The sequence below is a fragment of the Macrobrachium nipponense genome, chromosome 9 (assembly GCF_015104395.2).
Source record: "Macrobrachium nipponense isolate FS-2020 chromosome 9, ASM1510439v2, whole genome shotgun sequence".
NCBI lineage: Eukaryota > Metazoa > Arthropoda > Malacostraca > Decapoda > Palaemonidae > Macrobrachium > Macrobrachium nipponense.
This window is the reverse complement of record NC_061110.1, coordinates 79,936,716-79,960,273: the sequence shown is the minus strand read 5'-3', so window position 1 is coordinate 79,960,273 and position 23,558 is coordinate 79,936,716. Positions and strand designations below refer to the sequence as shown.

The window sequence follows — 23,558 nt, the reverse complement described above, 5'->3', positions numbered from 1 at the left end:
AAAATAAGAAAGAAACAAATAAAGAGAGAAATCAAGAATATCAGGTAAAAGAGAAAAGCAAACCACCAATGAAGATATGCAGAGGTGTCAGCAAAAAATTTCAAAGCATCAGCTCCGAAATTCTACTCAAGAGATAATAACTGTATTTATTATGCAAGAGGATATTGCAGAAACGGAGAAAATTGCAGATTCAGCACAAAATGAATAATTATGATGAAGGAAGATCAAATATTATGGAAAAGTTGGATTTTTTAATGTCAGAATTTCTGGAAATGAAAAAAAGAACAACATCCAGAAACAGGAAAGAGACATGGGAAAATCCTTATTACTACCAATATTAAATGAAGGAGAAAACACGCAAACCATCATAGTGATGAATGCGCAGGGTTTAGTTACGAGTAACTCAAAAAGAAAAATAGAGTACTTAGAAGAACTAACCCTAAATGAAAAGAAAATAGATATAATGAATATAAGTGAAACCTGGTATTCCCAAGAGACTGGGAATGATGATCAAATAAAAAGGGTTCCAAACTTATAGATCAGATAGAAAAAATAGGAATCAAGGGGGAACCGCAATATATGGGAAAGACAAAAAACAAGGAAAAATATATGAGAAATATAGTAACTCAGAATGTGAACTAATAGCGGTAGAATTTGAATCTGAAAAATTGATGAACATATAAATATATAGACCTAATACTAAGAGTTTGACTTAATAATTGAAAAATTGGATGATATATGTAGAAATACAAGGACTGGACTATTCCTCCTATCTGGTGACTTCAACTTTCCTTTCGTAGAAATGGAAAGAACGAATAGGAGACTGTGGTTGTACTTATACATATAAAAAAGAGAGTAATAGTAGTGCAGAAGATAAGAGGCAATTTGAAAAGCTATTATAGATATGCTACTAGAATACAACATTCAACAAATAAATCACCTGCCAACAAGAAAGGAAAATACTTTAGACCTAGTATTTGTGAACGAGATGAATTATGTTAAAAGAAATAATAGTTTATAATGCGAGTATTTCAGATCATAATGTCATAGAATTAACAGTTCATTCCAAAGCAAGTGAAATAGAGATAAGCAAGAAATGAAAAAGTGGGAAGGATATGAAAATACAACTTCTACAGTAAAAATATAAAATGGTCAGAAATTAATGAAGAATTAAACAAAGATTGGGATAACATTTTCAGTAAGTGATGACATAAGGGTAAATACGGAGATATTATATAAAATATTGGAGAAAATAGTGGATAAATATATACCGAAGAAGAAAAGTAAACATCATTCATGCATACCAAGAGACAGAAGGATCTTGTTCCAGAAAATCAGAAAGTGGAAAAAAGGTCTTGCAAAAGAAAAAAATGCGTGGAAAGTTATAGAACTAAAAAAGTAAGATAGAAAATGCAGAACAAAAGATTATACAATCAAAAGAAAATGAAAAACGGGACTTGGAAGAAAAAACCCTATTAAATATCAAGCAAAACCCCAAACTATTATACTCATATGCGAAGAAGATGAATAAAAGAAGAATAGAAATAGGCCCTCTGAGAATTGAAGGGAGATTAACGAATGAAAAAAAAGGAAATTTGCAACATACTGGCAGAACGATATAAGAGAGAATTCACCCCTAGAATAGAATAATGAAGATAATGATATAGAAGTAAGGGACGAAAATAGTGAATATTTAGCTGACATAGAAATTAATGAAGCTGATATTGTGCAGGCAATTAATGAAATTAAAAATGGAGCTGCTGCAGGGCCGGATGGAGTCCCTGCTATTTTGTTAAAGAAAGTAGTTCATTCTATCGCAAAGCCACTTGCAATATTATTAAGACAAAGTGTAGATACAGGCAAGATTTTATGATGAGCACAAATTAGCCATATATCACCCCTACTTTCAAAAGTGGATCAAGACTAGAGGCAAGTAATTATAGGCCTGTGAGTCTAACATCACATATTATGAAAGTGTATGAAAGGGTAATGAAGAAAAATATTATGAAACATTTAATAAAAAATAATTTGTTTAATATAGGACAACACGTTCGTACCCGGAAAAAGTACACAAACCCAACTGTTAGTCCACGTGAGAACATATTCAAAAATATGAAAAGCGGAAATGAAACAGATGTGGTTTATCTAGACTTTGCAAAAGCTTTTGACAAAGTAGACCATAATATATTAGCAAAGAAAATTAGAAAACACAATAATCGTAGATAAAGTAGGAAGATGGTTAAAAGAATTTTTACACAACAGAAAACAGATAGTTATTGCAAACGATGAGAAATCGGATGAAACCAAGGTAATATCCGGTGTGCCACAAGGTACGGTGCTAGCTGCAATATTGTTTGTTATTATATTGAAGACATAGACAGTAATGTTAAGGATTCGGTAGTGAGTAGTTTCGCTGATGACACAAGAATAAGTAGAGAAATTACTTGTGATGAAGATAGGAACGCTCTACAAAGAGACCTTAACAAAGTATATGATTGGGCAGAGGTAAATAAGATGGTATTTAACTCTGATAAATTTGAATCAATAAATTATGGAGACAGAGAAGGAAAGCTATATGCATATAGGGGACCTAATAATGAGACCAATCACAAATAAGGAAGCAGTTAAAGACCTTGGTGTGATGATGAATAGGAACATGTTATGCAATGATCAAATAGCCATTCTGTTGGCAAAATGTAAAGCAAAAATGGGAATGTTGTTACGGCACTTCAAAACAAGAAAAGCTGAACACATGATTATGCTTTATAAAACATATGTTCGTAGTCCACTTGAATATTGCAATATGATATGGTACCCACACTATCAAAAGGATATTGCACAAATAGAGAGTGTACAAAGGTCCTTTACAGCTAGAATAGAAGAAGTTAAGGACCTAGACTACTGGGAAAGACTACAATCCTTAAAATTATATAGTCTAGAAAGGAGAAGAGAACGCTACATGATAATTCAGGCATGGAAACAGATAGAAGGAATAACAGAAAATATCATGGAACTAAAAATATCAGAAAGAGCAAGCAGAGGTAGATTAATAGTGCCCAAAACTATACCAGGAAAAATAAGGAAAGCACACAGAACATTAATCCACTACGCACCAGCATCGATAATGCAGCGTCTATTCAATGCGTTGCCAGCTCATCTGAGGAATATATCAGGAGTGAGCGTAGATGTGTTTAAGAATAAGCTCGACAAATATCTAAACTGCATCCCAGACCATCCAAGATTGGAAGATGCAAAATATACCGGAAGATGTACTAGCAACTCTCTGGTAGACATTAGAGGCGCCTCACACTGAGGGACCTGGGGCAACCCGAACGAACTGTAAGGTCTGTAAGGTAAGGTAAGGTCTCTCTCTCTCTCTCTCTCTCTCTCTCTCTCTCTCTCTCTCTCTCTCTCTCTCCCCAATTTCTATGATTTGTTCCCTTTTCTCGGAATGCCCGAGTGAGAATCGTCCATATATCACGTGACAGAACTGAGTAGCCTGTTTTCCTCCCAACGTCCATAAAAGATAATGATGACATCCTTAGAGTCGGAAATTCTATTGGTCGATACGCGGCAATGAACCTTACGTGCTCCTTATAAAAATAACTCCTAAGGCCAGGGTCCATAGACCACTTACGAAGCTGATGAGGTGTTGTCAGTTGACAACGGTGGTAGGTGATGGAAACGAGCCTACTACTACTGCTGCTTCTGCGGCTGATGTTGTTGGCTCTAACTTTATTAGCTCGGATATCCACCCTCTTTTTTTATGATTATTTTTTCTATAAGCTAGGAATGTATAGGTAGAATTATTGATGGTTTCTTTTCCACAAAGATTGTTATGAAAGGGGCCATACAAAAAATATGTCATCGATAAATTTTTGTAAATGGGCTGTACTAAATTCACATTCTTGTCGGTAAGACAGCGTGTACAATATCTGACTTATATCTTTTTAATATGCGGTTGCATTTTGAATTTCAATCTAGAGCTTAAAGAATTTATTAGTTTCCTTTATATTGACACAGTTGTTGGCTGTGACATCAGTTTTATTTTTATGGTAACCCTGCCCTCTTTTAGGATAAGCAGTTATCCCGAATTACCAAAAATTGCTTTTTGGTGACGATATATATATGTGTGTGTATATATATATATATATATATATATATATATATATATATATATGTGTGTGTGTGTGTGTGTGTGTGTGTGTGTGTGTGTGTGTGTGTATGTATGTATGAATAATTATCACATCACCGTGATTCATATAGATCATTCGAGCTACAAATGTCCTTTAATATCTAATTCGCTCTACCTCGGAATTGATATATTTTCATATATGTACCGAAGGGGACTTTTTAGTTGATAATAATTTCGTCCCCTCATGGGATCGAACCACCGTCCAGTGGACGGGAACGAAATCAGGACGGCCTAGTGACGTTATCAAGTCGGCCAACATATATGTATGTATGTATGAATATATATATGGTTACACAAATGTATGCAGATATACTTCCTACATATTACAAATAGGAGTCTGTACCGATATGCTTATAAATATTGATCAAGTATGTTTATATGTCAGTGAGAGGTATCTAACGAGCACACTATATCCTGAAATTATTATTTCTTATTCAAAATGACAGACAGAAATTCTGTGATGACTAAAAAAATCTGTAGTGAAAGTTCAAATCTTATATATAGAAATATGTATAGTATATATATATATATATATATATATATATATATATATATATATATATATATATATATATATATATATATATATATATATATAATATATATATATGAAGATAAAAGGCCCATAAAATACTATTTTAAAGTTGCAACCATATATTTCGAGCTCTTCCTTCTGTGCTCCTGATCACTGGTAAAGTATGGACATAGGATATCTTACAAGAGTATATATATACAAAACATATGTAGGTGTGGTAGTAATTCTCTGTTGGTGACTCAGGAATGGTGGAAATTAAACTATTCGCTGGTGATTTTTGGCCTCATTAACTCCCGTCTGGCGACTCGTCCGGTGGTCAGATGTTCTTGGACACCTGCTTCAGGAGCGGTCTAAGGATTAGTCGTCGATATCAACCTCTGTGCAACTAACAACTTGTTCTCTTTCAATGGTAATTTTTACTAACAAAAATTTGGCTGTAGCATGGACAGTCCCCTATCCTCCCTTCTAGTAAACCTACACATGGAACATTTCGAAACAGAAATTTGTCTTCTATCAAACCCCTCAATATGGTCTGGCTTAGATACGTAGAAGATATTTTTACTTACTGGGATGATAGCTGGGGAGATTTCAATGAATTTTTGAATAAACTAAATTCGCTAGTTCCGACTATAACATTTAAAACAGAATGGGAAAAGGACGAGAAATTGCCGTTCTTAGACGTACTAATCATAAAAGAACGGAATAGATATGCGTTCACAGTATACAGGAAACCCACTTTCGCTGTTTCATATATATTCATTTCCTAAGTTACCACGATGTCTCCGTAAAGATCATGGTCGGGTGCAACCTAGGGGGCTTAGAATATGTTCAAATGGGTACGTAGATAAAGAATTCAACACGATCCGCCAACACCTAATGCAACTGCTTCATCCACCATACATTATCGGGAAGGCTATAAATAAAGCGAATGCAATATGCTATAAAAGTCCGACTCACAATAGACAAATAGACTTCAACAATAAAATAAAAATTCCGTACTATGAAAACATTCAAAAAGCCACAGAACACCTCAGGTCTAATAATCCTTTCATTTTCCACTATCCCAAATACATTGGGATTTCTCTCATTAACGTATACCTAAATAAAAGAGGGGAAGCCAGAATTTACAAGATACCTTGTAACAATTGCAGTGGATCCATCTCGCAAAGATTAGCAGAACACAAAAGATAGTGCGATATGCATCAGAGAACTCAGGGATTTTCCTAAATATTAGGGACAAAGGGCATACTATCAACTGGCGTGGGGCGGAAGTGGTTTTCAAAAGTAGCTGTCCGTACAAAAGGAAAATGCTGGAATCTGCTATCATCAATCAAACCAACAATATGAACCTGTCAGGAGGACACTGGAAATCGGATGACATCGACGAGCTAATCCTTAGACCGATCCTGAAGCAGGTGTCCAAGAACATCCGACCAAAGGACGAATCGCCAGACTGGAGTTAATGAGGCCAGAAATCACCAAGGAATAGTTTAATTTCCACCCTTCCTGGGTCACCAACAGAGACTTACCGTCACAACTACATATGTTGTGTATATATAGTCTTGTAAGACATCCTATGTCCATACTTTACCAGTGATCAGGAGCACAGAAGAAAGTGTTCGAAATATATGGTTGCAACGTTAAAATAGTTTTATGGGCCTTTTATCTTCATATTTTACTGTTGTATTACAGTCAAAGACATTCATATATATATATATATATATATATATATATATATATATATATATAAATATATATATATATATATATATATATATATATGTATATGTATGTGTAGTATATCTATATATAATATATATTCATATTATATAATATATATATCTTCACCAAAAGGCAATTATTGGTAATTCAGGATAACTGCTTACCCTAAAAGAGGGCAGGGTTCAGATAAAAATAAAATTGATGTCACAGCCACCAACTGCGTCATTATAAAGGAAGCTATTGAAATCTTTAAGCTCTAGTAAATCAAAATGAATGACAGAAATTCTTTGAGGGCTAAACAAATCTCTAGTGAACGTTCAAATCTTATGAAGTAAGAGAAAAGGACAAACAATTTATTGGTTTCTCGTCGAATGCTTGATGCAGATTCTATAGACTTTACAACTATATGTAGTTTACTCAAGTTCAGTATATTTACCTTGACTCAATTTTAAAATAAAACTGGTTTTCATGGCAGCTTGGGCATTGTTGTCACTTTTCAAGTTGTTTTCACTAAAGTCTGGAGAATTTGATTGATATGTTTATTCATGTCCTTCCTTAACCGTCTAACGAGATCAAACAAAATAATTACAGTGACCGTCATTTCTTTCCCCCAGCAGCCCCTGCTGCGCCCAGAAACTGCACAAGGCAGGACTCCGGTCGTGAGGTGGTGACGGTGAACTGCCAGCCGAGTGAATCCTCCACGTCGATGCCCCACACATACCGATTGCAGGTGTACCAGGTGTACGATGGACAGAAGAGGAAGCTTATTCACAATGTTTCAAGTAGTCGTCCCAGGTAAGTCTTTTAATGTTCATGTTTGTGACGTGTAGTTGATTTTGAGTGTGAAACATTTTCATGTTCTCCATGTGAGTTATGTAAATTTGGTGCCCCTGATTCAACAAACTGGAGTAAGCCAATGATGTAGGACACAAATGCACACAAGAGCATAGTAGAAAGTTGTGGTCCTGCTGGCGGGGGGGGGTTATGCCTCGTAAATTGCCGATAGGCTTTTTCTGTGAGGCTAACGAGGCTAACGGCCACTTCTTACTCCTGTAGGTTGCTGGAAAATGTAAACATTCTTTCTCATTCTGTTATGTGTGGAACTCACCGAATGGTCAGAGAAATTAGGTTTCCACCCCCATACGTCCTCATGTTGCTGAAGGCCAGAGGGGACACAGGATATTAAGTTTGTGACTTTTGAATGTACACGGAAGTGGTATAGAATATGTAAAAAGATATAATACAGTAATAGTTTACCTGAAAACTAGATGTAATGACACTGAAACTAGAGCGAAAAGGCAGGAAATTCTGGACTGTGTAAGACAAAGAAAAATATCTTCTCGAATGGTTTAGAGATACAGGACGAAGATTGGATTTGTGACTGTGTCCAAAATTTGAGTGTGATAAGGAAAACAATGTTGGTCAAGTAAATGTGTATAGTCAAGGAGTGTAATAAAGGAAAATTAAATAAAGCCACTAACTGAGTCTATCTGCTGGATTTGAAACGTCGACTGTGCTGGATTATTTAAATCCGCGTGTAAATGATAGAGAAAGAGAGGTTGTAGCTGGTAGGGCTGAGTCTCGAGATTTATGAAAATGGGGAGAGTTTTGTGGGAGTTTATGGTTGGTCTTCCTAGACTTTACGTACCTGCAACCCACTTAGACTAGATAATTATGAGGTTAAGTCTAACTTTGTTCCGTAAGGTTCTGTACTACATTGTATTCTCTCAGTTTTCTCCAGTTGTGTACAAATTTTGGGATGCTCTTCCCAATCCTGTATTGAGGCGTTTGAACTTTGGGATTTCGTACTTGGCACAAGAACTTCTTGCAACAACTAACATGATTCCAACTTCACATTTTATTTTTGATTATTCATCTTATCTATTGTTATTTTTACCTTACTTGATTTCCTTTGTTCTACCTGTCTCGTGGTTTGATCCGTAACTCTCATTTTCCTTTCATCCACTCAGTTCCTCGCTGAACGAGTGGTTTTCGCGCTCCGCTGCCAATCCGGTGGTCCGAAGTTCGAATCCCGGCTCGGCCAACGAGGAATCAGAGGTATTTATTTCTGGTGATAGAAATTCATTTCTCGGTATAGTGTGGTTCGGATCCCACAATAAGCTGTAGGTCCCGTTGCTAGGTGACCTATTGGTTCCTAGCCAGGTAAAAATATCAAATCCTTCGGGCCAGCCCTAGGAGAGCTGTTAATCAGCTCAGTGGTCTGGTAAAACTAAGATATACTTAACTTTCCTTCCTCTACTCGACGTTTTCCGTACGGAAGCCCTTGGTATTGTATCATTCTGCCTTTCCAACTGTAGATGTAACTTGGCTTGTAATAATAAAATGATAATACATTCATGTGCGTACTTGTGAAGCAAAAATGGAGAAGAAAGTCTGCTTTTATATTACAGAGCAGGCAGAACAATAATTTGGTGAATGTAATAGTGAAAGGAAGAGTAGCACCATGTTCATTTGATCCTTGTCTGGGTGAAGCCAGTATTGTTGTTATAATTAAGAAAAGTGAATCAGGTAAGAGGTGAGAGTAGCTTATAAAGGAAAGATGTTTATAAAATGGCTCAAGGTGAACGTTACTGGTGTGGAAGTAGCTAAGTAGTAAATGAAATTCTTACTTGTGGTCACAGAGGTAATAAGAAGATATTCTGAGTGTGAGCAAGTAAGAAAAAATAAGACTCGGTTTGTGTGATGATGAAATGAGAGGCTTACTCAAGGTAAAATGAGACTTGTCTTAAGGGCAGTTGGAGAAAACAGGAAATTTACTTTTAGAAGTACAGAACATATATTTTGAAGTACACTAGAGTGGTATGTTAACAGATCTGGGTAAATCGGAAAAATACTCTTAAGGAAGAAAAATGGCATAGTATTGTTGAAAACCATTTCGAATAGAAAGAAAAATGAGCGAATGGATCTGAAGTATAATGAATAGGAATGAGGAGATACATTCTGAAAAGAGTGTAGTCTGATGCCTCGAGTAGGTATTTTGAAGATTCGTCGAATCTGGAGAAAAGAAGATAGGCAAATCTGAATGGTACATTAGGTGAATGATTTGGTATAGATTTGAAGGTGCTTATGGAAGCGGCTCTTTAGGATATAAGGATGTCAGTTAAAAAAACTAAAAAGGTGAAAGGCATTAGGAGTTGAAGATATTACAGTCTGAGAAGCCTAGTAAGGTGGTGAAAGTGTTATTAAGAGACTGCCCGAGTGCATTGGGTATATCTAGATAGGATTAAGGTTCCAGCAACAAATTTGCACGAGATGATCAATTCGTCCTTCGTTAAGGACAAGTGACAGACAATATTATTATATGATATAGTTTGGACAATGTTTAGCAGGATTTTGACAGCGAAAGTAAAAATGATCGTCTAAGTATAGAGGCAGACCATTTTGAGTTGAGAACAACCTTGTAATAGAAGTAATATATTTAATGTGGAAGTTGTTGAAGATATGTTGTATGATGCTGCGAGTGATTGAAAGTTTTTATCACAGAATTTTAAGGTATGTGTATAGGAAAATAACTATTTAAAAGTCGGTTGGAATAGGAAACAGGCTGTGTTACTCATCTATTTTCGCTTTCTATATATGTAGGTGAGGGGATGTGAGAATTCCGATTAAGGGCAGAAAACGTAGGTGCATATGTCTCTGAAGGAAGAGGGTGGAGAATGAAGTGTGAAGTGGCTGATGTTTGTTGAGGTTACAGTATATATGCTTCAATAATACAGAAATACAGAAGAGAATAACGAAGTAATTTGAAAGTGCTTTTGAGAGGAGAAAGATGAAGTTGGTTATGAGCAAGAATAAGGTTTAGGGTGGGAGTCATAATTGTAAGAGTAGTTGGAAAAAGAATGTAGGTAGTTCATTCCTAGGAGTATTTTGGGGTAAATGCAGTGGATAAGGGTAGGATGGGAAGCAGTCAGTCACGGAATTGGGGAAACGAGGTTCCATTCTCTTTGCAAACATTTTTCAAAAGGTTTAGAAATGAAGATTGTGTGTTAAAGATTGGTTGGAATGCTTGTAGGGATTGTTGAGTCAGTTCGCCTTTTTAGAATGGAAGTGTGTATTGAAGGAAAAGAGATGGAAGGCGTTAAAATTAAAGGTTTTAATCATCTGGAAAAGAAACTATTGTGCCGACTTTGTCTGTCCGTCAGCACTTTTTCTGTCCGGCCTCAGATCTTAAAAATTACTGAGGCTAGAGGGCTGCAGATTGGTATGTGATCATCCACCCTCCAATCATCAAACATATGAAATTTCAGCCCTCTAGCCGTAGTAGGTTTTATTTTATTTAAGGTTAAAGTTAGCCATAATCGTGCTTCTGGCAACTAATATATAGGATAGGCCACCACAGGGCTTTGGTTAAAATTATGGGCCGCGGCTCATACAGCATTAGACCGAGACCACCGAAAGATAGATCCATTTTCGGTGGCCTTGATTATACACTGTAGCGGCTGTACAGGAAACTCGATTGCGCAGAAGAAACTTGTCTGTTATGTGTGTCGAATTGGAAGGATTGAAAGGTTAAGAACTGTAGAGATATGAAGTGAAGAAAAGAGAGATGAGAATGAATTACTGTTTTTCCAGGAGCCATTACTAAGTAAAACGACAAATTAGAGGTGAAAAAATATCTAGCATCGCATAAATACATTTGCGTAACGAGGCACAAAATGGAGAAGAGGCACAAAAGAAAATCCTCTCAAGAAGCAATAGAATAACTCTTTAAGAGAATAATGTGGCCAATGGAAGGCGAACATTTTGCCTTCCTTCATTCCCAGAAGGTGTTATGCAGCTGTGTATTACGCCCAGGTGTGCAATTTCGCCGTTTTGGCGGAAGAAACAAACCAAGAAATGCCCCGGAGGTCTGGACTATAATCTTATTTTTGGGATCTACAGCGCTCGCTTTTCGTTTATTAGCAGTTGATCGACTATTATGCTTTTTTTTTCCTTTCTTTGTTATCAACAGCCTTTTATTCATAGCGTTAGGAAAGTGTATTAAGAGGAATTTCTGCTGGGAATGGAATGCCTTCACTGTCAAAAAGGGCATAGGAGAACTGCCTGCGAGTTGGAAGGTTGTTGTCTTTTTGGTGAGCTTTTCTTTGCTTGTTCCAGCTTCTTCTTCAGTAATATTTAACAGTATTAATGAATATTTTAGAGATATCCTTGCATACTATATAAAAAGCATCTTTGCGAATCCTTGCATATATAAACAGCATCTTTGTGAATTTATTTTGCTCTGTGTAATATCCCTCTTAAAAGGAAATAATAGTCTTGTTTATAATAATCGTCGTAGTTCTCTTTTATACAATAAAAACAACGCAAATTTCTCTCTCTCTCTCTCTCTCATCTCTCTCTCTCTCGTCTCTCTCCTCTCTCCTACTCTCCTCATTCTCCCTCATCTCTCTCTCTCTCTCTATATATATATATATATATATATATATATATATATATATATATATATATATATATAGATATATCGAGAGGAAGAGAGAGAGAGAGAGGAGAGATGAGAGATACAGGAGGCAGACAGACAGACAGAGAGACATACTACATACATACATACATACATACGTAATTGAACAACTGTATCCATTGAAAGTACCGATTATCTCCCTGAATTTTTTTTTTTTTTTATACAGACGCTTGCAATGTTATCCTCGAGTCAGTGAGAAAGTATTGTTTGAGTTCGTGAACTAATTAGTGTCTTTTGAAGAATGCGGTAGTTTTAAAGAATTGAAAAGTACTAAAAATGCACAAGATGAAAGCTGGTAGATCTAGTGCTTTGATAACCCTTAATAGAACTTATAACGCAGAAAAAGGATAACAAACCTTTTGTAAGTGAAAATGAGCCATAAGAGGTAAAAAATAAACAGTAGACATTACGGTAAGAATTTCAACAACCAAAACCATCTCAGAAAACTACACTAATCTTTTTTACCACTAGATGTATACCACATTTCTCACCGTTCCAATCCACACTTCACAGATACTACAAATCATGTATTCTAACCACCTCAACCGTGATCTACTTCCACATTTTTATTCCTTAAAGGAGAACTGGCTCAGCAGTACCCACCTTTATGTAGTTTCCGTAGCTACTCCAGTTCTCTTTCAAATCTTTTGCACGCATTCCGTTTCCTTCCTTTCTGAACTTATTCTGGAACCAACTCTTTCTCTCATCCTACCGTCATCCGTCATGTTTACCCACTAATACCGTTACGAAATACCCAGCACCGGCACCATTCTTTCGCCATCTGTTTTTGATATGCATTGCTCCATCTTCCTGGTCGCTCTCTCACTCTCCGAGTACTGCATGACAATATCTATTCTCACTCCAGGGAAGGGGAAGCTGTTTTCAAATTTAGTGGTAATCTTACTTTGACAAAAGAATCTGGTTCTCTGTTTTTTAAACAGAAGAATAGTAGTTTAGTTCGGTAAGATGACAAACATTTTTATTATTTTTATGAGTGAATACATTTATAAGTTTGTGTTAGCAATATTAATGTTTTTTTTATAAGAGTTTTAAAAATTATTTAAACGGATGTATGGAAATGCGTGCTTAGAAGGTAGCAAATATTTTCTTTAAGCGTCTTTAGCCTGTGTGGTTTTGGTCCCAGTTGGATAAACCAGTAATTCAATCAATCTGGCCTCCTCCTGGTTTCCATTTACCTAATGCTTGCTCATCGTTAATTTCAACCTTCTTTCGCAAATATTTTCTCTAGTTTATGCAGTTTCTCTTTACTGTTCCCCGATCAATACTACATTATCTGCAAATATCAGCAGTTCCCCTGTCTAGTCACGACCATTTTCTTATCCCAGAATATTGAACCTAATGTCCTCTAACTGCTTGCATCACGCCATCATCAAAGATATAAAGACCCTTGATGTACAATAATACAGTTTATACCAGTGAAGGAAACCTATTGAAAACATTGTCAATTCGTAATGAAAATCAATGGGAGTTGATTCATCGTAGGTTTTTGTTTAATGGAAACGGAAGCCAAGTGTTATGAAGAGTAGAATCGACATTTTTCCTGGTGTTAATGAATTGGAGGATAATTTTATTTTTTGCTCGCATTTTTCTGAAAGCTTACTTGATTCGCTTTGAGGAATTTGGCGTGGTATTTACATAGGTTTTGTGTTAGGATCCTGTGGTAGGGGTATAAGAATACTACCACTGCACCGTAGGTCCTGCGTGTTGTAAAAGGCGACTAAAAGGACAGCTGCTGCCTTGGAGTCTTACTTTTTAGTAAAAGACTAGGCCCACTGTCAATAACTGTAAAAACTGCTGCCTTGCCGTCGTGATTTTTAGTAAAAGGCTAGGCCTATCGTCAATAACTGTTGAAACTGCTGCCTTGCCGTCGTAACTTTTAGTAAAAGGCTAGACCTATCGCCAATAACTGTTGAAACTGCTGCCTTGCAGTCGTACTTTTTAGTAAAAGGCTAGGCCCACTGCCAATAACTGGTTGATGACAGCAAGGGCATGCGGTCGTAAAAACCCCCTTTGCCAAACAATAAACCATGCCTGATGAGGCCTTTGATAGAAGGAGGTGCATCAGACAACCGGCCCCTTAATGTAGGGAGAACGGTGGGAAAGAAGAAGTACATAGGTTTTGTGCTAGGATCCCGATAAGCAACTATAAGTCTTAGAAGAATGATATGTTTTCTAGTGGCAACAAGTTGTATGGCAGGGGGGAGGGAAGTCTTTGCAAAAATAGTCACTTCGACTTCCTCTTACTTATGTTTGACTCTTCAATGTAGGTCTCGTCAAGGTGTAAGACCGTTCCTTTGTAGATTTCCTTTCCTTTATCTTGAAGTGGTTGATCTATGCTTTTCACTGAAGGCATTTTGGTTTCTTCGTGAAAAAGAAATTATATAAATATGAAATAAATCTCGCCATGTCTTTCTTTTTGTTTTTCCCCTTCGTCTGCCTGTTCCGGTGTTCAGGTCGGCAGTTCGGCAGACCCCTCGGAAAAGTCTTTGCAGTGAGAATATAGTGTTATTGTGTGACAAAGCAAATGTAGAATGGCCCCGCAGTTTGCAACGCAGAGATGACGCGTGCTGTAATGAGGTTCCCTGGTTAAACGTAAAGCGAAATTAATCATGTCTTGTGTCACTGTAATGGAAAATAATTTTTCCGTTGTCGTCGTTAAGTTGAATGAAACGTCTCTTGTTACATTAAGGTAAATGGAGCAGTTCACGAGGAGGTCTTTGAGAAATTATGTTGGAACTGTGATAGCAACACAACCAGCTGCATTAGTGCATGATTGCAATTAGGGTACTTTATATATTGTATACTGTACAGCACATAAGTAAAATGCGCTCTGTGTAAAAGTCGAAGTATATAACGCATGGGGTACAGCTACTTGTTTCAAAATAATTTTTTTTATTTGTTCATGAGGATAAAAAGTAACTTTGCATCTTGTAAGCGTTGATCCTGCCATAACCATTTTGGTCATTAATGTACAAATCGAGAAACCTATCTCTCCTGTTACTCCTCCCGCCATTTTTACTTGAGAAAGATTGGTTGTGAAATGATATACTAGATATATAGATATCTCTCTCTCTCTGTAATGATATGCATCGCTAATCTGTATGTGTTTTAATTTGAATGAAGGAAAACTATCGAAAAATTGGACATGAGTAATAATTGTTACAATTCTTAAGAGGAGAGACGAGAGAAGTAACAGAAAACATTACAAGTAAAACATATGTAGGAACATTTGATAGGATGATGTGTTAGATTATATATATATATATATATATATATATATAATATATATGTGTGTGTGTGTGTGTGTGTGTGTGTGTGTGTGTACACATATATATACACACACACACATATATATATATTTTTTTTTTATAGAACTTCAAGAGTAAACGGGAAATGCTGTAAGTGGCGAATATGAACATAGGAAGAACCTATTGCAGAAGTAATAATGGTGTTGACGGCCGTCTGTTGAGACAAGTTGAAAGTTTTTCCGAAGAAATGAAGCTTGTGTTGAAATAAGAAGTCTTAAGAGTGACTAGTTTGGTGCAGAAGTAAGTTTGAGAGATGTTTGTGATGCATCGCCTTGTTTGTTAAGATATTTCGGTTTTGGTACAAGTCAGTAGGTTTACTAATGGTGAGTGGCTTATGTTTGAAGATGGTACCGAGTTTGGTACACTGAATGAAAGTGTCACAAACTGGTGCCTTTTCAAATATTAACATTATGAGAGTAAGTGGAGTTCAGTTTGAAGGAGCGTTGAATGTTAGTAGAGATGATGTGATGTTAATGGTTGATTCATATGGGCATTCGGGAGAAAATGTCACGATGTTAGGATTAAAGAAAGTCGAGTGTATCTCAGTTTAACCAGACCAGTGAGCTGATTAACAGCTCTCCTAGGGCTGGCCCGAAGGATCAGATATCTTCACGCGGCTAGGAACCGATTGGTAACCTAGCAACAGGACCTAAAGCTTACTGTGGGATCCGAACCATATTATGTCGAAAAATTAATTTCTGATCACCAGAAATACATTCCACTGATTCCACGTTGGCAGAGCGGGGAATCGAACTCGCAACTACTGAAGAGGACAAATGTAGGAAAAGCATTTCAAAGAGCGGGAGAATGTCAGTGAAAGCGAAATTTGTGATTTACAACGGAACTGTTTAGCTAGCTTCCCTTAAAATGTGTTACAGAGGGGGCCAATCCGTGATTCACCTTTCTTATGATTAATGTGGCAGTCTGGTTGACTTGAATTATCCCAACCACCAAAATTAGGGAAAACGGCTTGTTGTATGTATGTGTGTGTGTATGTATGTATGTGTGTATATATATATTATATATATATATATATATATATATATATATATATATAGTTTTTTCTTTTTGAATCATGACCTTTTGAGTCATGAAAGAACATTTCCCTTCACTGCTAAATCATAATTGAAATTGTACTGCAGTACATTTACTTCATTAGTAGGTGTACACTTCATATGAGAATTTCTCGATAAATCTCGCACAGCCGAATCGTTTCCACTGTACAACTTTGTGACTTTTATTCCCAAAGCACTGTACTCTTGAGAGAGAGAGAGGGACATTTTGTTCAGAATTAATGCGTCCAGCGACCTATGCTCATCAAATCGTCCTAAACCTGCGTTTGTTTGTTGCATCAACCTCGCCTTTCTTCCTCTCTGCAGATAATGCTTCAGGCCCTGTTTTGTTTGGGTATTCTTCTGCAATGGGCAGCCGAACTCTCCTGTATTTTATGCAGATTTTACGCCGAGAACGTTTTCTATTTTTGGTTCCTATTAATTTGGTTAATGACTGCTGTCTTTGCTTTGTTGTCTCTTATAAGCAAACTCTCTCCCCCCCACCCCCCGCCGCCGCCTTGGAGTGTAAATCTTTATTGATATTGTTTTATAAATTCTTTCATGCAACGTTGGCGATTTGCTGAAAGTAGGGAAATTAGACTTGATCGTAAATAGGAAACTGGATTCACAAACGGAATAGTCATTGTCCGATACAGGACAAAGTTGTTATGTTTCGGTATATCTTTAAATAGGAGATAGGACCCTTCGTGCTTCAGTTTACCTCTGTTTTTTCTTACAACTTACACATTACTTTGGCAGTTAGACGTTGAAACCAAAAAAAAAAAAATATCATCCTATAAAGATTGTGCCATCAGTCGAAAGTATTTTGCTAAGGAACTGGCAAAAAAAAAGTATAAGGTATAGCATTCCCTGTACGTTTCCTTCTTAACGCAATCGCCTTTTAACCCTGAAAGAGAGGTGAATAATTGGCTTGTAGAAGGACATTATCGGCCGTAGGGGGTAGTAGCCTTCACCATCAGCCTCATACCTATAACTCAAACATTAGTGTCATCTCCAACTTTCCAGTTTTCATCCCCCCCTCCCCGGGAGTTGACCGATGCTAAAGACAGCGGGTGATGTGCCCAGGCTGGGTGGCCTTCATATTAGATGCTTTATGGGTGATGAATCATCGAAATGGTTTGCTTCATCTGTGGAGGCCAAATACGTAAGCTGATCAACCAATCTTCCTGGCGGATGATGCTTCATTCACTCGCAATTTGGATACTTTAGGCTTACTTTGTTTATCTTACACTTTGTTCCGTTATTTTACGGACCGGGAACTTCTTTGTCACCGCCGCTTTCCCTAAGCTAAAGGGTCGGTTGATTTTATCTCTTCTCCAACTATTTTTTGTCGGTCTTCCTAAACACAGCCGGCGGGGTTTAAAGATTTAGCCACCAAGGTTTCTGCAACCGTATACACGATCCGTTGTTAACCACAGTTGTCGGCAGTAGGCCTAGCCTTTGACTAAGAAAGTGTCTGCAGGACAACAGATGTCCTTTTACGACACGCACGAATACGGTGATGGGTCTCTTCTCTTACATCCCCACCAGAGAGTGAGACACCACCCCCCTCCCTTCCCCACCACCATCACAGCACCAGGCCACGGTGTGACTTAACGGACTGGAAACCCTAGACCTAAAAGTAACTTTTCAAAGTCTTATAAGCGGAGACGCAAAAGAAATGAACACAGACTTTCTGGGAAGAAGAAGAAGAAAATGGGAAAACATAAATCCTGAAGGCAGTATTTTATATATATATATATATATATATATATATATATATATACATATATATATAATATATATCTATATATATATATGTATATATATATGTGTGTGTGTGTGTGTGTGTGTGTATATTCTTTAAGTTAAGATTATTTAACCCAAGATAACGTACTGTCATAAGTATCAGTGGAACTGTTGGGTCGTTGAAAATCGACTGGGGCTTGTTTCAGTATATTTTACCCACAATTTATATATATATATATATATATATATATCTATATATATATATAATATATATATAATAATAATATATATATATAAAAGTGAATACCATAGGAAGTCATATGCATTTATTGTGATTTTTAGGTGTGTATGTATATATATATATATATATATATATATATATATATATATATATATATATATATATATAGTGTGTGTGTGTGTTGTGTTGTTCAGAGGTTGATTTCAAAAGGTTTTTAATAATATTGATGATCAAGATCAAGATACTCATTCTTTCGTGTAAAGTTTTTTTTAACGAAAATGATATTGTCAAGTACCAGTGTCTCTGGCGCGTTGGCAGTTTGGGAATGTCGCTAATTAGTTGTTTGCCAGAAAAAGTATTGTAATATCAAGTAACTGAAAAATTAATCACACGTTTTATACAGCTTAACTGCAAGTTATCGTTATTAATCATACATAATATGCTAAGTCCATCTTTTGTCCATTTGGAAAGACTACATTGATTTATTTATGTTAATTCTAAATGTGCTCTGATGTAAAATGACTGAGTGGTCAATTAATAGCAGTTCGTATAAAATTTCAACTTTCCTTCGGACTTCGCCCAGCGAAAGTTAACAGCCCAAACCGAAATGAAATAAAGAATTCTATGCAACAACGTCTGCTGGAACAGAGCGGCTGCTGGAGACGAGAGACTGCGTCGTCGACCTCTGCTTGTAAATTCTCAGGGAAACCTGAGCCGAGGAGGACCCCGACCCGATACAGCTTCCTTCGGACGCTTTTTCAATTTTAGCCTGCGAGGAGATGTCCCAGATTTTGAGAATTATTGTCTCTGGGTCTTTTTGAAGTTTATTTTCCCGAAAGATGAAACAGCGAGTCCACAAAGTCCAACCCCCGCCGGCTTAAGACAGCCAGGGCACCCACGTCATCCCCCCTCCACCCCCTCCACCCCCGCCCCCATTCCCTCAGAGACATCCCAGCCCTATATCACGTTACCTCTTTTGAAATTTCGACTCCGGCCTTTTTTGATGTCAAGAACAAATATATAAAGCATATAAGATATTATTCGTATATCCTCATATAACCCTCATCTGCCCCATCTTTTATCATATTGAGTACCTAGCAACATTTTTTCTTTGTCTAAATGAAAAACATCTGCCAAAAATAACACCGAGAATATGAAAAATAAAAAAAATCTAGTGGTAATTAATGAAACTTCCCCATTATACTAACTAGTGTGTAGATCTCTATAGCCAGGATTTTATTTCCTTCTACCTCCAAACCGGAAGGACCACGAACCATTAAAAACCAATCATAGGGGATTTATAGAAAAGCCTTCACGGGTAACTAAAAGCTTAATAGGCTGACTGTCTGTCCCAACTGAGGCTGAAAATAACGAATCTCTGATGACTCATTTTATCTGCGTGGAATGGGAAGTTTTCGGAAAGACTCCTCGACCGTGATTCACGCTCCATTCAATAGGTAAATTAGAAATGATTACCTGGCAGTACCTGGTATTCCAATTACCGCCAGAACCGTTCATTTGATACAGATAGCTATTATAGCTATTACCGCCCCTTTTGGTAGTAACCCGTGTTTCCTTTTTTTCCGGAAGTATTCTGTAGCTGTAGTTGGTTTTATTGCTGAGGTTGTTTATATCTGGCGTTGTTTTTGTTGATATAGTTTTTTTTTTTCACTGATAGTGGGAGTAGTAGTAGTTTGTGTAGAATTATTGAGTATTTTAAGTAGACGGTAATTCCAAAGTGTTCATTTGATGTTGCACAGACTTACAGAGCTAGACATCTCGCTGAAAAATGAGAGAGAGAGAGAGAGAGAGAGAGAGAGTTAGCTAATTAGATATTTGTCAGCCTCTGTATCGTTCAGTTCTTCTTGCGTGTTTGTAAGCAAAACAGACGTAAAGGGATAGGCACGAATACAGAAATTCACAAATGTAAGTTAGTGTTTATCTGTTTGTTATATTTCTGTATGTACCCTTTGCCTGTATACAGATTTATAGGCGACCTGAGAACACAGAGAACGTTTCTGAAAAACATGAGTGTAAAATAAAGAAAAATAGAAATAACGTCCCGTTGAAGTAATGGAAAAGGTAAAGGAATTCGGTTTAAGAATTAGAGAGACAACTGAAGTTATTTTTGTATCCGGCGTACCAGAGCCCGGAAAGAGCGTAAGGATATTTACTCTATGAAAGAAAGAAAGGTAGTATGTGTCCAAGGATTTGCTCCGGTTGGTAAAAGCAGACTCGTATCGTTCAGCTTGAGACGCAGAAAGAAAGAATTGTTAAAGCACCATCGGAGCAAGGTGGAGATTATACTATTTTGAGGAAGTCTCGAAATATCATCCTTGCAAGCAGGTCAGAATTGTCGTGTGTTTCAAGATTTATTCCCGTTGTGTCTGAAACTGCTCTCTCGTCTTCGGTTGTATTGTCTCAGACTGATAAATGTCACTCAGTTATACTAATTCGGGCAAAAGCTGTTCTTTCAAGTTTAGCGATATGGGGGAAACGCAGTGATTCAAACTGATTTCTCTCTTAAGATTTAATGGCAGACACTAATGGGAAAAGGAGGAGTAGTATGCTATGTGGTATGAGAATGAGATACAGAAGTGTCAGATTTGGAAGGAATTAGAATGGTGTCCATTCAGTTCAGCAGAAGAGCGACGTCTGATGTAAACACTCTTGAGTGGCGAAATAAGTTAACTCATTAACTACGTTTTAAATAGAATCGTCATATGGTAATGAATAGGTGGTTTAAGAGTGCGTTGTTAGGCTGATTGGCGTTCTCCCTGGTTTGTTACAAGAGGTTAAGATCTTAGGAAGCTCTTTATCTAAAAATCTTTATGATTCCTTCCTACACAGAAGAGGTTGAAATGACCGTATTTGGCAATATTAATCCTTAGAGCATACATGTTATCCTAAGGTTTCTGAAGGATTTGATACTACAACTAAATTGATGATAGATCAGTAGATTAGATTTTTGCGTTTTAGAAGGCTACATCAAAGTTTAATTGGTGCGGTGAAATGATTAGAATATTCTTCAGATGGAATTCATTTTGTGACCCCAGCCCCCAGTCCGAGAATAATGTAGGACTAAGGTAAAAACCGAAAACGAAGAGGATATTAAATGTAGAATGGAACTATCAGCGCATCGGTTACAATTGAAAGTTAACAAAGATGGGAATAGAATAGAGAACTGTAGATTTCCAATGAAAATAGTAATATAAACATTGCAATGCCATAAACAAAAATTAAGATACGAATAGTCAGATTTGAGCGTGTAGACCTCTTTCAGTTATTTTTTTATTAGTATTTTTTCAATAGAGTGACTATTTCTCATATGGCCCAGCTGTCCGTTTTTTGGAATATCGCTTCCATATTTGGAGAGCTTCATCTTTTGTGTCCTTTATTGGCAGGATAAAATCAAAGGCAATTTGTCCGATCAGTGACCCACCATCACCTTTTCTCTAGAACCTTCCTGCCAGACCATAGCCCCCCCCCCCCCCCCCCCCCCCCCCCGCCCCCCCATTTTTTTTTTTTTTTTTTTTTTTTTTTTTTTTTTTTTTAACTCGCACCGGCGACTTTTTTCTTTATTTATTTTTATCTTCTCCTTCGACAGCCAAGCTGTGAAAATCTCTCAAATCTTCTGCTTTTCCTGTCCTGTAGTATTCTTTCTTTGAGGATTAGGCCCAGTCTTTTTTTTTTTAACTTTCGTTTTCCACTCAGTTTTTTTATCTTTTCAAGCCTGGGCTGCATAAGAGCGTTAGTTTTGTTCGTGGCATTTCCTTGTCTGATAAAATCCGACCTCATGTCTGGCTAAAGTGTTTATGATCTTCGAATGTTATCTACTCTTGATTCGGACTGACTATACTTCGTACTTCAGAATGCCTATTCAGAATTGTTAAGGAGCTTTCCAGTCCGTTATTGATTAAGGTTTAAAAATAAACTTTAAACGTCCCATCATTTTGAGGTTCAGTTAAATTTGAAAGCGCAACTCGTGAAGTCAAGTCAAAATGTAGTGATAAGAAGTGATTGCACAACAGTATAAGAATATGTTTTCATGTGCTTGACTGCATTCATGCATGAGATCTAGATTATATGCACACATCGAGTCCATAAATAACGAACAAAAACAGAGGATCGGCAATTTCCAACTTTGGTGAAATATTTCTCACGTTTCGCTCATAAATGTTATTGCACTAGTTGCAATTCTGAACCCCCATATCTCTCTCTCTCTCTCTCTCTCTCTCTCTCTCTCTCTCTCTCTCTCTCTCTCTCTCTACAGCCACCCATTTAACGTTTCATAAAATCGCACTGACATTTGTAGAGAGCTATACAGATACCATCCATTTCACGTGAAAAAGCAGCGTCAAAGAAAACATAAAAATAAAGATTCATCCCTATGACACATAGCCATCACAGTACTGTAAAACCGCCTGTGATATTCGGTAATCCTTCTGCGATCTGGGTACAGAGCTGAGAGAGAGAGATATATATATACGTATATACATATATATCCATCCCGTTGACAAAAAAAATGAAAAAACTTGTCTTTGTGACAGGATTTCACTAAAGCCGATGACGGGTGTTGACAATGAAAAGGTTCTCTGTATCAGCTTTGTGTGTGTGTGTGTGTTTGTATGTCAGAGGGAAAGTAAAATAATTGGTATCAGAAGGCGGAAATTGAATGCTCAAGATTAAAGATTTAGTTCCTGGGTCACGATCACTTCGACGCAAGAGGAAGAGATTAAAAGGTTCGTGTTGAGAATGTTAACAATCGGTGGGAAAGAGAGGAAGATCACGCGTGTATATATCAAATAACAACGTTTACATTATAGGAAGGGAGATGAAAAAAAAAACGGTAATGTGTTTCGGGTAATGATACGAGTCAAATGTATTTACGAAGTAGTCGTGTCAAAACATAAAAGGGAGGCAGATTCAGAGAAAATTCCCAGAATCATACGAGATACGAATTACATAATTCGGTGAAATGAGATAATGTCGAATTCCCCATGAAAAAAGAAGAAACTCCGTTTATAAAAGAGGGGAAATATAAAAGAAAAAATAGTTTGTTATATATTCTATTGCAAATACGTTCTGGAAAATGAAGGCAGTTACCTACAAAAAATGACTGCCTTAGTTTTTTTTCTGTGGACCGGAAAGTAGGAATTGCAAAGTAAAGAAAATGTTGAAAATCATACAATTAAAAAGTAAATGCAAAATTTTAAATAGAACAAAAATAATACGAAGTAAAAATTGTATCAAATT

At 36.8% G+C, this 23,558-nt stretch overlaps 1 protein-coding gene across 15 annotated transcripts in view; it reads left to right on the top strand.

The window, feature by feature from the left end:
- Positions 1-23,558, top strand: part of LOC135218482 (uncharacterized) — a 1,465,909-nt gene that overhangs the window by 1,402,347 nt on the left and 40,004 nt on the right. For 14 of the 15 annotated variants that reach the window (XM_064254810.1, XM_064254812.1, XM_064254817.1 and 11 more), the window contains one exon: positions 7,067-7,247. In XM_064254810.1, the coding sequence (XP_064110880.1) occupies positions 7,067-7,247 (181 nt within the window). The remainder of the gene's footprint in view (positions 1-7,066; positions 7,248-23,558) is intronic. The other variant, XM_064254821.1, reaches the window with a different exon arrangement.